An 18713-nucleotide genomic window follows, 5' to 3' on the forward strand; every position below is an offset into this window, starting at 1 on the left:
GATTTTGCTGACAGTGAGTTTGTTTATGTTTTTTGCAGCTGTTGGCCCGACAGAATGCTTTACGTGAAAGGGCTGCCACTCGACGCAGATTGCTGGAGGATTCATTGCTTCTGCAGCAACTGTATCAGGACTCAGATGACCTAAAGAACTGGATCAACAAGAAGAAAAAGTTGGCAGGTGATGAAGATTACAAGGTAGGCAGGATTTGCAAACTGCAGACCCTGGACCTACTCATTGGGACTGAATTTCATGGAATTAGTCTTGGAACTGCAAGGACAATAGCGTTCAGCTGGTGAGCCTCATTTTATAGATGGAGAGACAGATACTCAAAGAAGGGCAATGACTCCTCCAAGACTGTACATCAAGTTTCTGGTTTTCCTACACCCTGTTGCCCATCACCCCTTTTCTCTGGCACAATGTCCAGTGGTCCTTAACAGAATGGAGAAAAGGAGGAACTCTCCTTATTTAGCCCTCTGTTGCCCTCTGCACGCTTATAGTAGGAAAATGTTATGTCTAATCATAATGTACATTCAAGCTACCCGGAACTCAAAAGTAACCTAATGGTTTGATATAATATAGACTTATGTGGTTTTGTAGCTGGAAAGGAACAACTCCTTATTTTACAGATGAAGAAACCAAGGATCTGAATTGTGAAGTGAGTTGCCCAAGGTTAGCCAAGAATCAATGTTTAGAATGCAGTTTAACATAAGGGGTAGAAGCATGAATTCTTTTTGGAGAAGGTAAAAACTGGGCTTGAATTCTCTCCCTCTCCTGTCTTAGTTTGTATGACTTTAAAAATTTTCTGAATTATCTCTGAGCTATACATAGGTTTCTTTACCTTCTGCTTGTGTAAAACACATACTTTTCACTCACAATATAAACTATTATGCACACACATATATACTCACAAATTTTTGCATTTATAATCAGGGCTAGAATTAGTCTCTTGATTTCTAGGCCAATATCTATTCACAGTATTTACTTTCTAGATATCATTTAGTCTTAAATGTATACCTCTGATGCTTTTGTTCTCACTTTTTTTTATAGAACTTTGAGCATCTAATCTGTACCTTTCATTCTGTAAACCTCAGCGCTATGTGCTTGTGTTCTCTTGAGGAGTTATGGTTCCAGTGTATGCAGGGTAAACAGATCTTCTCTATATGGGACAAAAGGATGGATGTTTCATATACTAGGACAGGAATGGAAAATAATCTCCATCTTTCATGACAGCTCTGATGGATTGTTAGTGCTTGCATGGGGTGTCGTATTTAAAATGGTCTTCAGACTATATCCAGACTCAACAGAAATAAATTCAGGGGTTGATTAGCCACGTCTGTCATTTGTATAGAGGAGGGATTGGTCACACAGTTTCCTAAGCCTCTTCTGCCTCTATACTTGGACTAGGACAGTTCTGCCTTATATCCTCTTCTTAGTTCAGTTAGATTTATAGTGAAAAGAAATTCCTGTCCTCAGAATGTCTGCCCCTCATTCTTCAAGGAATGGTTTTCCTTAATTGTTTTCATTTTGTCTCAGGATACACAGAACTTGAAGAGCCAGGTTCAAAAGCAGAAAGTCTTTGAAGAAGAATTGGCAGCTAATGAGATCCAGCTCAATAACATACAGAAAACTGGCCAGGAGATGATTGAGAGCAATCATTATGCCTCTGAAAGTGTGGATGCTCGTTTGAGTGAAGTTGACAAACTCTGGACGGAATTGCTGGAGGCTACAGCACAGAAAGGTTAGAAGCAGAGTCTTGTTGAAAACGAATTCCTAAATTCTGAAACCCACCTTCTTCATCTTTACCACCCTGAGTTTACCTAGTGACTTCTATAAGAAGGGATGCTACTCATTTGTTTCCCTGTGTATTCCTGTATTGGTCAAGAAATTTAAAAGTCTAACCTAAATTTATCACACTATATATTAATATAATCACACTATATATTAGTGTGATTAATATATCACACTATATATTAACACAATTTTATGTTTTCTTCATGTATGTAAGTCTTTTCAACTGAAATTACTTTTGTTTTCTTCACTTTTTTCTTCCTCTTGAATAAATATTCAGATACCATGAATTCAGTATTGGCTATGCACCTAAAACTAGTGTCCTTAAATTATATTATACATATTTTGGTTCTATAGATGAAACAAGGTTTTCTGACCCAGGGTATAAAATTAGACATTAAAATATTGTTGTGCCCCATATGATGTTCCCATGATATTTTATTCTTATGAATAGGGCTTGATGACTTATTTTACCTATCTGAGCATGTTCAGGCTTTGTTGTAAGCTCTTAGAAAATTCCCATGTCTGCTTGAAGAGCCTCTACTTAAATTTAACTTCACCTTTTATTTTGGAAAATTAATCAATTGCCATAATTAACACCAATAATGAAGTTTCTCTGTCCATATCCCCCTTGTTATAAACATCACCTATAGACATGACTCTGCCCTGGTTATAGAAAAGATACATCATACTGATTTTGTCGGATGTCATCCTGAGTTTTGGTTTAGGAAAAAAAAATTCAACTTGATTGTAACAATAAGTTGCTGCTACTCTACATCATAGTAATTGCTTCACAGAAATAACACAAATAATTGCTATAAGATCATAGAATAAAGAATTTAGCTGAGAACAATGTGGATAATCAAGATATTCTCTGGAAGAAAAAATTGTAAGGCGTGGTTGGTGATGAAGGAGAGGCACTAAGAGAGGGGCCTAGCAAAGTTCTGAGAAAGATATTTAGGAAAAGACACTTCAAAATTTCAAACTGAGCCAACCCCAAGTTTTATACTTCTCTCAGAAAACGCAGTGTTTGTGTTTGAATCCCTTTGAAAAGGAGGTCTCAATAGAGAGTAACAAGTGACATGAAAATACCCAAGATAGTTAAAATCTAACATAGCAGCACTATACCTCAACAAGAAATGAACAAATCGTTTATCTTTGTTTTGCGAACACTACTATCTTCAAAAACAAATACCATCTGAATTCTACAAATTTATGATAATTTCTTATATAATCACATGTGAAACAGTTATACTTTTTCCCACTGGAGGGTCAAAATATTATATTGCTCCTTAAATTGATGTAACATGTATTAGCATATAATGAGGATCAGTTATGACAGTTATCAGTTATCTTATACTTGCTGTCTTTTCCTAGGGACTCAGTTATATGAAGCTAACAAGCAGCTGCAATTTGAAAATAATGCAGAAGACCTGAAGCACTGGCTGGAGGAGGTGGAATGGCAGGCTAGGTCTGAGGATTATGGGAAAGGTCTGGCTGATATACAGAATCTGCTCAGGAAACACGGCCTCCTGGAGTCTGCCATGGCTGCTCGTCAGGTTTGTTGCTAGCTCTTTGGCCAATTATAGGCCAACTCACCTGTATATGTTCTGAGCACACTGATCATAAGTAATTATTGTTTAAAAAAAACAGAGAGAGAGCAGGAAACCAAAGGTAAAAATTCAAAACTTTTAGTTGGTCAACTACCTCTTTCCAATATCTCCTTTAATCCAGCCTTTCTCCTGGGTGCCTTGTGTCTTTTTTCAGAACCCCATGGCTGATGTAAGACTTTATTGACTCTTCTAAATATAACACTGTACTCTCAATCCAAAAACCTGGGTTTTATATATAGCCTTATCACTTACTAGTTCTGTGATATTTGGTGTATATTTTCACATTTTCACACCTCTGTATCCTCACCTGTAAAATAAAAGCTTTTATAAAATTTCCACTTTCTATCCTGGCATCCTGCAACTCAAAGTTTGAAAATATTTTTAATTGTACCTTTTTTTTTTTCTTAAGAAAATTGAAACCCAGAGAAGTGAAGTAACTTCCCTAATGTCACAGAGAAAATTAATAGCAGGGCCAGGACTAAGAAGCAGATGTCTAGGCTCTTAGTTTCAGAGTTACCCACTGAAATCCCACCAGACTGTTAGTTTAAATAAATTTATCCAATACGTTTCTGGAGTATCAATACTGTATGTGAGTTTCTGGAGAACTCAGTGGAAATCCACTTCCAGCTGACTCAATCTCTCGTCCCAGGAATCCTAGCTTGTATTTAAAAATTATTCTGCTCTTCCCTACAAAGTCCCACTGATTTTTCCTGTTACAATACACTTTTATTATGTCTGCTTTTTGGTTACTCTTGGTTAAAAGGAAAAGATAGAATAATCTACAGAAAATAGAAATAAACAGAGCAAACCCAGTCACTTATATAGCTCTAGGTATGGCTTAATGGAGCTTGAAGTAAAAGGCTGGAGTTAGGAAAACCATATAAAGATAGCTTTGAAATCTACATGGAGGAAGAGAGTTTGGAACAGATTTTCAAAGAAGGGAAAAGAAAAGATTTGGTGAAAAGTAACTAAAAACATACAAAGAAGAGGAACAGCATCTGTAAACATGTAATAAGTAGGAGTATTTGACCCTAGTTTGGAATTTCAACCACCAGGAATTTGTTCTCCTGTTATGGAACACAAGCTCTTGTGCCCAACACACAGTGAGGCCCAACAAACTGAAATCTCGGAGTTTGGAGAAGCGAAAGGTTGATTGCAGGGCCATGAAAGAATGGGTGGCTTTGATTTTAGATGGTCTCAGCCTGTAGCAGCTTGGAGCAAGGTTTCAGTTCCCGGAGAGATGTTGAGGTCGGACTGAGGCAGTGAGAGCACTGAATCCTAGCCACTGGACAACCAGGGACCAGTGGCCAGTGACAAGGCCCTGGCCCATCAACTGTGTAGAAATGAATTTCCACAGAGAGACGGAAAGCAGTGAAACAAGTAAAGTGTTTATTAGGAGGAAAATGAGTATGTGTGGATAGATACACGGGTGGGCTGAGAGAGAGAGTCACGCCCTCGTGATAGTTTGAATCACTTATATGGGGCATTTCTTCCGGGTTTCCTTTGGCTAATCATCTTGCTTTTTCTGGTTCTGAGTCTATATTTGGTATATCTCAGTGTTCAACCTTGTGTGCATGCACATCTCTTAGCCAAGATGGATTTTAGCAAAGAGGCCTATGGGTAGGTTGACATCACCTACTACGGGGTGGCACCCTCTTCGTTTCTACTTTCAGGGAGCCTTTCTCCACATGTGTAGTTTGGAAGGTCTCCTTGACTTCAAGAATGAGGAATATGTGGTTTTTTAGCTCTTACCTAGGCAGGGTTCAACTCCTCTCTCCTGCTATTTTGGAGTATCTGTCCACAGGGGAGAAACTGTCCAGCCTGGGGGCCATCTATCTCCTGCCTCAGCTTGAGCCCCAAAAAAACAGAACTCCCCAAAGGGTTTCAGCAAAGCATTTTTTTTTTACATCTTTATTGGAGTATAATTGCTTTACAATGGTGTGCTAGTTTCTGCTTTATAACAAAGTGAATCAGTTATACATATACATATGTTCCCATATCTCTTCCCTCTTGTGTGTCCCTCCCTCCCATCCTCCCTATCCCACCCCTCTAGGTGGTCACAAACCACCGAGCTGATTTCCCTGTGCTATGTGGCTACTTCCCACTAGCTATCTATTTTATGTTCGGTAGTATATATATGTCCATGCCACTCTCTCACTTTGTCGCAGCTTACCCTTCCCCCTCCCCATATCCTCAAGTCCATTCTTTAGTACATCTGTGTCTTTATTCCTGTCTTACCCCTAGGTTTTTCATGACTTTTTTTTTCTTAGATTCCATATATATGTGTTAGCATACAGTATTTGTTTTTCTCTTTCTGGCTTCACTCTGTATGACAGACTCTAGGTCCATCCACCTCACTACAAATATCTCAATTTCATTTCTTTTCATGGCTGAGTAATATTCCATTGTATATATGTGCCACATCTTCTTTATCCATTCATCCGATAATGGACACTTTGGTTGCTTCCATGTCCTGGCTATTGTAAATAGAGCTGCAATGTACATTTTGGCACATGACTCTTTTTGAATTATGGTTTTCTCAGGGTACATGCCCAGTAGTGGGATTGCTGGGTCGTATGGTAGTTCTATTTTTAGTTTTTTAAGGAACCTCCATACTGTTCTCCATAGTGGATGTATCAATTTACATTCCCACCAACAGTGCAAGAAGGTTCCCTTTTCTCCACACCCTCTCCAGCATTTATGGTTTCTAGATTTTTTGATGATGGCCATTCTGATCAGTGTGAAATGATATCTCATTGTAGTTTTGATTTGCATTTCTCTAATGATTAATGATGTTGAGCATTCTTTCATGTGTTTGTTGGCAATCTATATATCTTCTTTGGAGAAATGTCTATTTAGGTCTTCTGCCCATTTTTGGATTGTGTTGTTTGTTTTTTTGTTATTGAGCTGCTTGTAAATCTTGGAGATTAATCCTTTGTCAGTTGCTTCATTTGCAAATATTTTCCCCCATTCTGAGGGTTGTCTTTTGGTCTTGTTTATGGTTTCCTTTGCTGTGCAAACGCTTTGAAGTTTCATTAGGTCCCATTTGTTTATTTTTGTTTTTATTTCCATTTCTCTAGGAGGTGGGTCAAAAAGGATCTTGCTGTGATTTATGTCATAGAGTGTTCTGCCTATGTTTTCCTCTAAGAGTTTGATAGTGTCTGGCCTTACATTTAGGTCTTTAATCCATTTTGAGTAGCAAAGCATTTTTAAAGGCCAGGAGAGGGAGGGGGCATCGTGGGGGTATGTGATCAGCTCCTGCACAATTCTCTGATTGGTTGATGCTGAGCTAACATGACAGTTAACATTATTAATCCTTCAGTTCCAGAAGGTGTGGGGGCTATGTGCTCATGATCATCAAGTATTCTAGTTAATTTCTTCCATTTGGTGCTGGTATTAGCATCTGAAGAAGTCAGGAAATATGCATCAGATACTATTACCTGGCAACTTCAAAGAGGAGCTAAAACAGAGGGTATGGGAGGGATCTGTCCCGGGAAGGCCCCATAGGATTCCCCTTGGTCACACTCCTAGTTGGAGTAGCGGCTAAGATATCATGCTTGCAAAAAAAAAATTTTAGCTACGGACTATTAAAGCTGGAAAAGATCATGAATATTCTCTAGCCCAAAGTCCTTATTATATCGAGGAGGAAACTATTATGAAAACAGGTGAAGAGCTGGATAAAATGGCAATTGAGGAGCAGTCAAGTCTATCTCTTTAGTCTGAAGCCTCTTGCACTACATTAGCTTTCAACTAGTACAGTGGAACCATAATCATGATAACAATTATGATGTTTGAAAATCACTCTGTTACACAATGATGTTTTTCAAAGTTAAAATGTCCTAAGAGATGAGAACCGTTGGCTAGTAGGAAATTTTAATTTTAAGTCTTTGTGGCGCCTTTATTTCTTTATGGAGACGTGAGTATACATTTTAAGAAGCTACTGATGATCAATGGTTTGTTCCAAATTAAGAAGAGATAGATCAAACCCTGTGTAGGTTGAACACTGGATGGCAAAATAGAATAAGTAAAACCAATACCTGCTGCTCATCCATTTTTTGAAGAACTTCTCTTCTCACCACCACCCCCATTCCAACAACAAAATGAAACAAGCAGACAAACAAAAATCCTGTGTTCTGTGCTCTTGCTAGACCAGTTACAGTTGACCTCATTAATAAAGATGAAACAAATCTCTCGTCTGTATTTTACCATATAGGAATACGATTAAAATTTTATTTCTAGGAAGATCCTTCAAACTTCTGTTTCTATTTTCCTCCTTTCTCAGATACGACCCAAATGGGGACCATTATTTACTTAAATTCATACAACTAGTTAGTGGCCAAAGAAAGGCCTTTAAATTTTTCTTTCTGAGGTCCGGACATTTGTTTCTGTAACGTCACATTTCATCTCATAGGCATGGTTCCTGCTACGCAACAAACTTAAGCCTCAGAAATTTCCTTGTTATTTACAGTTCCAGCTCATTTTAAAGGGTGAGAAAGAGGCTGGAAAGGGAACTGAGATAGAAGAAGCCTCCTGCTGTTTTCTTTGGGGCCTCAATTTATCACTACTCCCAAACAAGCAAGCTTTTGTGGTTCTGGTTTCCCTGATTTCTTTGGCACACTCTACACATATTTTGTCCTTTCTAACACGTGGTTTCAGAACTACTTTCTTATAAATAGCCTTTAGCTTGAAGAATTGGTTCTTAGTGTAGCAAACTTTCCCACTCTATTTCACTGATTTGATTAGAAGTTTAAACATGAGTACATATAGAGCTGATTCTCCTCATCACCACCCACCCCCCCATCCTGCCCTCCATGCCAGATACCAAACTCTCATCCTTTTCTATTGAATGATGGGATTTTCTGACACCAATTCTATTTCTTCCTCAGGATCAGGTGGACACCCTCACAGACCTGGCAGCATATATTGAAGAACTAGGCCATCCCAATGCTGGGGACGTACGGGCAAGGCAGGAGTCCCTGGTGTCTCAGTTTGAAGACCTGAAAAAGCAGCTGGCCAACCGGAAGAATAAGCTCATTGACCTTCTCCTCCTGCACCAGATCTACAGAGACACAGAGGATGAGGAGGCCTGGATCCAAGAGACTGAACCTTCTGCAGCTTCCACCTACCTTGGTTAGTACAGCCGTACAGCCCAAGCAGGCGGAGCCATAAGGAGAAGACCAAGGTCTGCAGAGAGTTTGAGGGATCTGGGATACAGTAGCAAAGTTTGCCCTTAGGTCTTTCTCCTTAGACTCTTGAACATTTTTCCTGCTTTCCAAAAAAAAAGATTTTTTAATAATTCATACTGAGAAGTTTTCCTCCTAAAACAAGACATGAAGAATGCCATGAATTTAAGGCCTCTGGGAAGAGCTAAAGTAACCAGCTTTTTGCTACTTGCTCTAAGTTATTGCCAAGGTCCTTGGCTGAGTGGTCATGGTTAGCGTTTGAGGTCACAAGTGTTTTTGTTTATATTGTCAGTGGCTCCCTTTTATAAGGGGAGCTATCACAAGGATATGTATGAGCTATTACAAGGATAGAAGGGGTGAAGCAGCAGATAAAGTACATAATTTCCTTTCCTTTGGAATCAATCAGTCCACCATTGTTAGTGCCAGGACACTTGCATTGAAATACAGAAAAAGTGCACATAAATATAATGCAAACTTAATATACATGTATTGGGTACATCTGTGAGAGGCTGGACCATATGACAACAGAGGGGCTAGTCTGGGAAAATATCCTAGAAGAGAAAATATCTCTTTGAGGGAGAGACGGGCATAGAGGGTTTCTGGAGACATTTAGTGTGAACTATATGGAAGAAAATTTTGGAGGAAAGAGAGTTGAAGTGTGGACGGGAGACAGGGAGGATGAAGTAGATAGCTGGAACTGGGGACTTTAGAAGCAGTAAATTAACGGTACATAGTATTTATTATGTGCTTGTTAGTGTTAACCAACGAGTGAGGCACTTTTTGTAAGTTATGTCTAATCTTTACAAAGAAAACTAAAAAACAGTTATTTTTAGTTTAGAGGACTTAATAACTTTCTGGCATCCATAGAAATAAGCAAATAGAAGATCCTGCTTTTTATACCACAGTATGTTGAAAGAAAATTGGTTGCATGAAATTATTGGAAGTTTGAGCTGAAGAGTTACGTGCCTTTCTACTTATCATCCAAAGAGAAGAGTGATTTATTCATTGTCTTTTGTAGAATAATGCATTTTCTTAGTACAAAGAGGCAAGGGGAAGAACAAAGCTGAGCAGAGTTAATTCAGACGAACAGCATAAATTTTAGGAAGCCCACTTAATGAACTTCAATGGGAAGAACTTGTAGGTCCAAGAGTTAAAAAGAAGTACAGTAGCTTCTTATTATTCTGTGCACTACAACAATGACCTTGAAATTATTTTTATCTCTAGGCAAGGACCTGATTGCCTCCAAGAATCTTCTGAACAGACACCAAGTCATCCAGGCTAATATTGCCAGCCATGAGCCACGCATCCAAGTGATAACAGAAAGGGGAAACAAAATGGTAGAGGAAGGTATGTATGATTCAGATTGAATTGACCTGTCATCACTGTGGCAAATTTATGAGTTTTTTTCAATTTTAGGGCTTCATTCCTTTGTCTACTTTGATACTTTTACCTGTATAATTTTCCTTCTACATGAAGTTCCTCTAACATTTCCTGTAGTGAAGTCCTGCTAATAATAAATTCTCTGGGCTTCTGTTTTGGTCTAAAAGACTTCCTTTTGCTTTCACTTTTGAAACACATTTTCACTGGATATAAAATTCTTGGCTGATATTGTCTTTCTCCGAGCATTTTAAAGATGCTGCTGCACTGTCTTCTGACTTGCAGAGTTTCTGGTGAGAAGTCTCTCATTACTATCTTTGCTCCTTTGTATGTAATGTCTTTTTTTCCTCTGACTCTTTTATCACTGGTTTTCACCAATTTGCGCCAATTTGATTACAGTATAACTTGGTGTAGTGGTCTTTGTTTCTTTAGCTTTGCAATCGTTGAGCTTCTTGGATCTGCTTTCTTATGGTTCTTCCAGGGAAGTTTTTATTCTGGAACTAATTTAGCGACTAGTCCACTACTAAGGTATAACCCTTCTGAGGATACTACCTCATGTATTATAAAATCTTTCCACTTTGGTGGGAGCTAATTTTAATTATTCACAGCCCTATGTGACCTTAGGAGTGTTTTGGCCTACTGCTTTCCAGTCTTCTTTTCCTTACCCTTGAAGAGTTTCCTGACATATGTGTGCAAAGGAGTAATCAGTCACATACTTCACGGGACCTCTATGTGTATCCCCAAAACTCCATCCCCCGTACAGCACCCTTCTCAGTACCCTGCTCCACAAGCTCTAGCTGTCTTGTCTTCCCCCAACTCTGATCTCTGTCTCCTCAGAATGGTGTGATTGCTAGTTCTATTTGGGCTAGTCCTCCCAGCACTGCAGTCTACAGACTGCCCCAGGCATAAACTGTGGCAGTCATAAGGCACAGCTCATTTCTTTCCCTTCTCTCGGGAGTCACACTCGTCTGCCTATCTTCTGAAAATCATTGTTTCTTATGCTGTGTCTGGTTTTCTAGTTGTTTAGGATGGGAGAACAATTCCTGCAGTAATAAATCTTTTATGGGTAAAAATGAAAATCTGCTTGTGGATTTTTGCTGACACTTCACTGTATCTTCTTGGTTTATCTGTAGAGGTGTTCACCAAATTCTAAAAAACATACTTAACACAATCCTAAGAATGAATTTTAATTCATTGATGTTAAAAAAAAATGAAAATCTGCTGAATTTTTTGCTTAAGCTAGAGAATACACGTTTTTGGAACTCTGAGCAGTACCCACACATAGGTATTTTGTTTTCAGTCCGTATATCAGAGATTGTACCACCCAATTCACCACCACACATATACCCTATCCCCCATTAGCATCTATTGATGCTTAATCTCACTTATGACATCCCAGTTCCCAGGAACTTAGGTGAAATGTCACATTGGCTACATGCAGCGTCATTCTCATGGCTCCCTTTCTCTCTCCCAGCTCACCAAAAGGATTAAAGTATAGTGGATATTAATGAGGGTAAAATTCTCCTTTTCTATAACTACTCCATAGGACACTTTGCTGCAGAAGATGTGGCCTCTAGGGTCAAGAGTTTGAATGAGAATATGGAATCTCTCCAGGCTCGAGCTGCTAGACGGCAGAATGATCTTGAAGCCAATGTCCAGTTCCAGCAATACCTAGCTGACCTGCATGAAGCAGAAGCATGGATTAGAGAGAGGGAACCTATAGTAGACAACACTAACTATGGGGCTGATGAAGAAGCAGCTGGGGTAAGGTGGGCACAGGGAAGGATATTGTCTAGTACTCACCAAATTAGTACCAAATTAGTACCTGATTAGATTGTGTGACAACTACAGGTTTTCTCAGATTTTTCAGAGTTTCCAGAGTGATAACCTTTGGCCTTCATCTGCTGGGATAACCTGAGTTAACAGAAATCCCAAAAGATACACCACATTTTCCTGACCCCACAGAGAGCCACATTTCTTAGAGATTATCTAAGCCCAAAAAGGCATGACCAGACATCTATGCCTGTCTTGGTCCCATCCTAAATTTCCCAGACTGAGCTTGGGATTTCACAAACCAACCATAGTTTTAACATATACTTAATTACTTTATTGTAATAAAGCCAGGCAGACACGGACATGTTGGGGCAAGAAGAACTTCTAAGGTTATAATTACTCTTTATATCCATTTCTTTGTTTTGCTCATTGTCCTGTGATCAGCCAGTATAGTATTTCACAAACCCTATGCACTAGAAATACTTGACATGGGCATCTAAAGTTATGCCAATATTTAATCCTACAAAGCAATGTTTTCAGCAGTATCCTCTTTCAGCTGTGATGTGCATTGAGAAAACACTTGTGCAATTTGACTTTATTTTGATTAAAGCAAATATATTGATATTGTTCATTTAACTCTTATTTTCTTGATACTTGCAAATTTAGAGTTAAAAAATTTATTATATGTGGAGAGTGCCTCTTACCAGGAATTAGGACAATAAGTATAACACAAAACAATAGTTGAAACACTCCCCAGGGATGCTTAGTGTTCTTCCTGTATTTGCTTCTGATGATCTTCCCATCAACAAATTCAGGCTCTTCTAAAGAAGCATGAGGCCTTTCTAGTGGATCTGAAGGCTTTTGGAAACAGTATACAAGCTCTTCGGGATCAGGCAGAAGCCTGCCAGGTAAGAAGGACTTAGGTATGACAAGAATCACATTCTCCACCACAGAGGAAAAGGAATTAGGAGATTCTCTTTGTTACCAGTTTTTACTTTACATGGTCCAGGAAGCAACTGCAATAGAAAATAGTAAGTCTTGCGATCTTTAGGCAGGCACTGTGGTATCTTTGTAGCACCTACAGAGATTTAGTTTATAAGAATTTCTCAGTAAGTATTATCATTTATTCACTGGTATATTATTTTTTTGCTTTCCTTTTTCATTTTATACTTTCATTCTCTGTCTTTTCCTATTTCTTTTATTTGCATCTCTCCTCTTATATTCCCTCCTGATTTATTTCCTCCCTTTCTTAGTTTTTTTTTATACTGACACTTATTAAATGTCTACCATGTGCACCCATGAATAAAAAATAATCCTGACTTAGTCTATTAGGTCATAAATTTTAACAAATAATTGCATATAATAGATATATGAACAGGAAAAAGAATCTCAAAGAAAGGAGTGTTTCATTCTCTTGAAATAAGAGTGCTGGAGGATAGGAAAATCTTCATAGCTGAGGCAAACCAGTTTATTTTTTTTAAGGGTAGTTTACTATGCAGATAATGAGAAGAAGGGCTCTTCTAGTGAATAAGCTATGAGAGCAAATGCACTGAAGCACAAAATAATCAAGTGTATTTGGGAAATGGGAAATGCAAAGGATTGAGAATGTGAGAATGGCTAGACTGCAAGGTGAAAATAAGTGTCCTGAAGAGTGATGGGAGCTGCAATCAACTAAATGATATGGGTATCTCCTAGTATAGTGGAAGCAACAGAGACACACTTCTCACATTCAAGGAATTCTGTCTTATGAGGGGCTCTGAATCCATACACTGGGAGTAGAAAAGACATAGACTCACTCTGTCAAGTCAATATATATTTACAGAGCTTTGGTGCTGTGCCTTCCTCAAGCTCTGCACAGTGAGTGCCTACACAAAAACAGGTGGATTTATGAATTGTAAGTTATGAGGAAGCAGTATTTGAAGGATACAAAATCAGAGGGATATGTAAGGGGAAGTACATCTTCAGCTCCAATCTGAAGAAGATGTGGGCCATTGCTTATGAAGAGGGATTATATTTTGTTCATTCTCTGAGAGATATGATATTTGGAAAAAATGAAAATCAGAGAAGACCATACCTTAGAGGACAGGTTAAAAAGGAGAGCGAGACAAGATATTTGATCTCAGTTTATGTTCTCAATTTTTAAAATTCTGTGGCCTTTCCTGTGCTGTAGATCACTCAACTCTAAAAAAGAAAGTCCACGGTTACTCGACAAAATGCTTTAAAGACCCAGGGAATGGAGAAGGTGATGAGAGATAGTGGGTCTCTCACTTTCTCAAACATGGATGCACACAACCCTTTATTGCCTGCTTAAGAACTGGTAGTTTAGAGCATTTAATATGTTTTTGAAAACTTACATTCTTACTTGCTCACTCTGTGTTCGTATTTCCCAGCCCACCCGTCCCCTGAGAAGTGTTAGGATGGAACGATATCTCTGAAGATGGCATATTGCAATAGCTCTGTTACTGGCAGCCATGTAAGAGATTTCAGCCAGGGGCCCCTCTCTCCTGCAAGGTGCAGGGACGGCCCACCATGGGTAGGCTGTACAGGGAAATCTTTCCTATGGGTGACTGGCTTGTTCTGCTTACTGTTTTTGTTCAGCAACAACAGGCTGCACCCGTGGAGGAAGCTGCTCGAGAAGAGAGGGTTGTGGCCTTATATGACTTCCAGGCCCTCAGCCCCCGAGAAGTCACCATGAAGAAAGATGATATCTTAACACTGCTCAGTTCCATCAACAAGGTGACCTTCCCTTCTACCTTTCTTCCCATCAACAGGGTGGCTCTTGCAGTCGACTCTCCCAACCCTGCCAGATACCCATATTTTAACCAGCCAATATTTTTCTATTTCTCTCTCTCTTAAATAACCATAATTTATTGAGCAGTATCTTTCCTTCAGATGCTGTGTAGGATCCTGTACATATCTTTTGAGTTTATAATACCAATTTTACAGTTAACAAAGTGAGGACTCAAAGAGCTTAAGTAACTAGCCCAAAGACATGTAAGCCATGAGTGACAATTCTGTAATATGTTTACAGGATTAAACTGCCTCTTTCTTCTCATCTTTCCTTGCTCTTCTGACCCAATGTTCCTAGTAATGGAACAAAAATAGCTGGTGTTAAGAGGAGCCTGTTCAAGGAGAAGTCTTTTGCCAACTTAGATTTTCTTTAGCCCTTATGACTGTGAGCATACTGACAAAGTATTTTCTAGGATTTTAAATATATTTCTTATAAGAGCATGAGAAATATTTTTATATTCTAATGCTTCATTAATCTCCAAAAATGATTGAGAAGAAAAAAAGAGAGCTTGGGATTTGTTACTCTGAGGCAAAGTAATTTTTTTAGAGAAGCAAGAATTTTATTATCAAATAAGCTGTGTTCCAGTCCTCTTTTCTCTTTGCTCAGTCTTCTTCATTTCACCACATTATTCTCTGAGGATGTTAACTCCAGAGCAGTTAGTATAGCAACCCTCCTGTGGAGATCAAGGTCATACTTAAGCATAAAGCATTTGCATAGGTGAATTTCAGGGCAACACACAATTTTTAGGGGCTTTGGGAGAGGGACGGTGAGAAGTTATTATACAATATTGTCATATACAGGTGCTTCACCCACGAAAAACCCAGTTCAGTCCTGGCCCTATGGGTTTTTTGTGAATTCCTAGTGGACAAAATGCCCCATCATGAAGAGAATGGCTGTCAGTTTTTGAAAACCTCATCAAAGTTAAGGATCTAACATCAAATATCAAATTCCTTGATTTAAGAGGCTTATCTCTGCACTTCCTGCAACTTCTGATGTATGTTCTTTGTAATATATAAACATTATATGCTACCCATAAGCAATGGTTTGCTTCTTCTGGCCATCAGCCTGTCCCTTTGCCTAGAGACTTAGTTATGAGGGTTAAATTCTCCTATATGTGGCTTTTCCAAGAACTAAGGAAGAAGTGGGGTTTTCCTCTCCCTTTAGGACTGGTGGAAAGTGGAAGCTGATGATCACCAGGGCTTTGTGCCAGCTGTCTACGTCAGGAAACTTGCCCGTGATGAGTTTCCTATGCTCCCGCAACGGAGGCGAGAAGAACCAGGCAACATCACCCAGCGTCAGGAACAGATTGAAAACCAGTAAGTTCTGAAGGCTGGAGAACAGAACAGTGTTTGGCCAAACATTCCAGATTGGTCAAAAACACGTCTTACGATTCTATATCTGTTAGATTAAGGATGCTTTGCAAATTCACAGATTTTAAGAGCTGAAAGTTAACTTAGGGTAATTCAAACCCTGTACTTTTTAAATGAGGAAAGGGAACCCCAGAACCATTAAGTCAAGTGCCAGAGGTCAGACACATATTAGGGTCACGTATTCTGACTCCCTGCCTGGCAATCTTTCACTCTTTCAAGGTTATCAAAAGGTCTTCTGACTTCCGTGTGAACTTTGTTTACTATGCCAAGCTACTTCATATCCAGTTGTCAATAGGAATGTGAGATTTTCACTTCTATAGAATGAGGAAGGCGTATTGACAGTCATACTGTTGGAACATTGACATTTTTATTGTTTTTAAATGGAACACTTTTTTCTCTCTGTTCTCAATGCCATCTTTATTTCCTCTTCTCTTTACTGTTTTCTTTTGATTTTTTTCCTCCCTCTCATTTTTGTCCCTTTCATTCTCTCCCTTTCTCACCCTGCTTCTACTCTTCTGTGTTTTCTCCATCTCTTATTCCACATTTCCCGTTCTCTTTGTTTCTCCACCCAGGTACCTTTCTCTCCTGGATCGGGCAGAAGAACGCAGACGTCATCTATTGCAACGTTACAATGAGTTTTTGCTGGCCTATGAGGCAGGAGACATGCTGGACTGGATCCGAGAGAAAAAGGCAGAAAACAGCGGGGTGGAATTAGATGATGTTTGGGAGCTGCAGAAAAAGTTTGATGAGTTCCAAATGGTGAGAAAGAAGAACCAACTCCTCTAGACAGCTTTACAAGGGTTATCATCATTTCCTTTTACCCCATATCTCCTCCTTAGTAACTCCTTAATTTCATATTTGCTAAATATCCTCCCCAAAACTACTGAGACTTCCACATTTCAAATATTTCTCTGGGTATTACAAGTGGAAGGAAAATGCAGAGGAAACTAGTCACCCTGACTTTGCAGCCTGCATTTCCTGCCACTCCCACATCCTACTGGAAGTGCTGGTCTCCCAGAATCTTCACAACTTGTCCTATACTGTCTTGTGTTCCTGCTTCCCAGGTTGAGATGGGGTGTTGTGAAACTCTTGCAAGGTCTAATTATGGGGCAGAAGTTTGGATGGAAAGGTGGGAAGAACAACCTGACTTTACAACCAGACAATTTCTAATTTTCTGCCTACCTAAAACCTTTCCATTCTCCTTTATTCTCTCAGATCCATTCTATTATTTTAACTAGCAATTAGTATAAACTACTTCCTTCTTTCTTTTCCATATGGTACTTTCCTTACACATGGAATACAAAGCTATACAAAGCTATCGATCGATCAATAGATAAAGATAAAGTACATATATATACATATGGAGACAGAGAGAAGTGAAAGAAAGGGAAGGGGGAAAAAAGGGTACAATTTATAAAATACCAAGAATGAGACTTCCATGAGAAAACTCATTAAAAGGCCATTGCATAGTGGAATAAACAATGTCATCACCATAGACGTGGTGATGAGTTCCCTAGAGCTGTTACAACATCTTAATATAAGCAAATTGCAACTCAGACAATGAAATTCTACAAAAGATGGAGGAATTTGTATTGGTAGCAAAGAACATTACGTGGCTCAGGTATAGACCCCTTTGATGTTATAATTTAATCCAGGGAGAAATCTAGGAAAATTAATGTGCTCCATAATCCATATAAATAACAGCTGTCCTGTCACGTTTTTGAAAGCCACTGGGTATCAGGGAGTTTAAAGGTACTCTTCTTTGTGGCAGACTGGAGGAAGGCAGTTTGCTGTGTACTGCAAATGTGGTTAGCAATACGTTTTAACCTGTAGCCAAGTCGGGGCAAAGATGAGCAGGTAAGTATGAAAGATTCTTGAGAAGGGGATTTATACTGCTTTGGATACATTTTCCCACCTAGGATTTGAAGACCAATGAGCCTCGGCTGAGGGATATCAACAAGGTGGCTGATGATCTTCAATTTGAAGAGCTTCTGACACCAGAAGGAGCTCAAATACAGCAGGTAACTATGGCTCCTTCTTTCTTCTCACTACCAGGTTTGGGGAATCTTCATTTCATTTAAAAATGCTTAATTTCATATCCTGAAGATCAACTAGAACATGCAGAAGGTAATGGCAGTATGGAGCTAACTACAGGAAAGGTCAAAGGAAATAGTTCAGATAGTCCAGCCATGTATCCATTTTAACTGATCTGAAATCTATAAATTGCCACACACACCCCCCATCGCCACAAGAAATTCAGTGATCAAATGCATGAATACAAAGAAAAGGCAGACAGTGGGAAGTGGTTAATCAAGAAAGTTTACTGGAGGAGATACTCTGGTAAAATCTGATGAAAGAAGAATATAGGTAGTAGAGATGGGGGAGAAGGCACTCTAGACCTGACTCAGATTTGGACTTGTGGTTCCATAAGAGATGTAATGAATTAATAGAATGTCTAGTCCAGTTCTCTGAGTCATCATAAACCAGTGAGGATGAATTCTCTGCCTCCTTTTGTGGTGATTGACCTGGGGTAAGAGTGAGAAGGAAAGTGCATAGGAACAATTTGCTTACTCTCTACAGTAAAATAGGGCTCTAAGAAGCTACCTGGTTTAGTCATTTCAAGACGCAGAATGGCATTATATTTCTCATAGAGAAAGGTAATACCTTCTACCTACCGAGGCAACACTTTCCACTCACTTTTCAGAGGTTGTAATGTATCTCTGTGGCAGCCAATAGCAATTGCTGCTCTAAGGTTGATTGTTCCACCCTAGAACATCAGTTTCGGAAGAAAACTAATTCCTTTCTTAGCTACATTGGC

At 39.1% G+C, this 18713-nt stretch overlaps 1 protein-coding gene across 1 annotated transcript in view; it reads left to right on the forward strand.

Annotated features, from left to right (window-relative positions):
- SPTA1 (spectrin alpha, erythrocytic 1) overlaps positions 1 to 18713 on the forward strand; it is a 67996-nt gene that overhangs the window by 16059 nt on the left and 33224 nt on the right. The window contains exons 15-25 of the mRNA XM_022559536.3: positions 39 to 194; positions 1534 to 1738; positions 3166 to 3347; positions 8288 to 8531; positions 9809 to 9931; positions 11508 to 11725; positions 12550 to 12642; positions 14333 to 14470; positions 15690 to 15841; positions 16468 to 16654; positions 17815 to 17916. Coding sequence (XP_022415244.3) covers positions 39 to 194; positions 1534 to 1738; positions 3166 to 3347; positions 8288 to 8531; positions 9809 to 9931; positions 11508 to 11725; positions 12550 to 12642; positions 14333 to 14470; positions 15690 to 15841; positions 16468 to 16654; positions 17815 to 17916 — 1800 coding nt within the window. The remainder of the gene's footprint in view (positions 1 to 38; positions 195 to 1533; positions 1739 to 3165; positions 3348 to 8287; positions 8532 to 9808; positions 9932 to 11507; positions 11726 to 12549; positions 12643 to 14332; positions 14471 to 15689; positions 15842 to 16467; positions 16655 to 17814; positions 17917 to 18713) is intronic.

This window comes from Delphinapterus leucas, chromosome 1 (genome assembly GCF_059928025.1).
Source record: "Delphinapterus leucas isolate spDelLeu-1000000601 "Yukka" chromosome 1, BTC_Dleu_Yukka2, whole genome shotgun sequence".
NCBI lineage: Eukaryota > Metazoa > Chordata > Mammalia > Artiodactyla > Monodontidae > Delphinapterus > Delphinapterus leucas.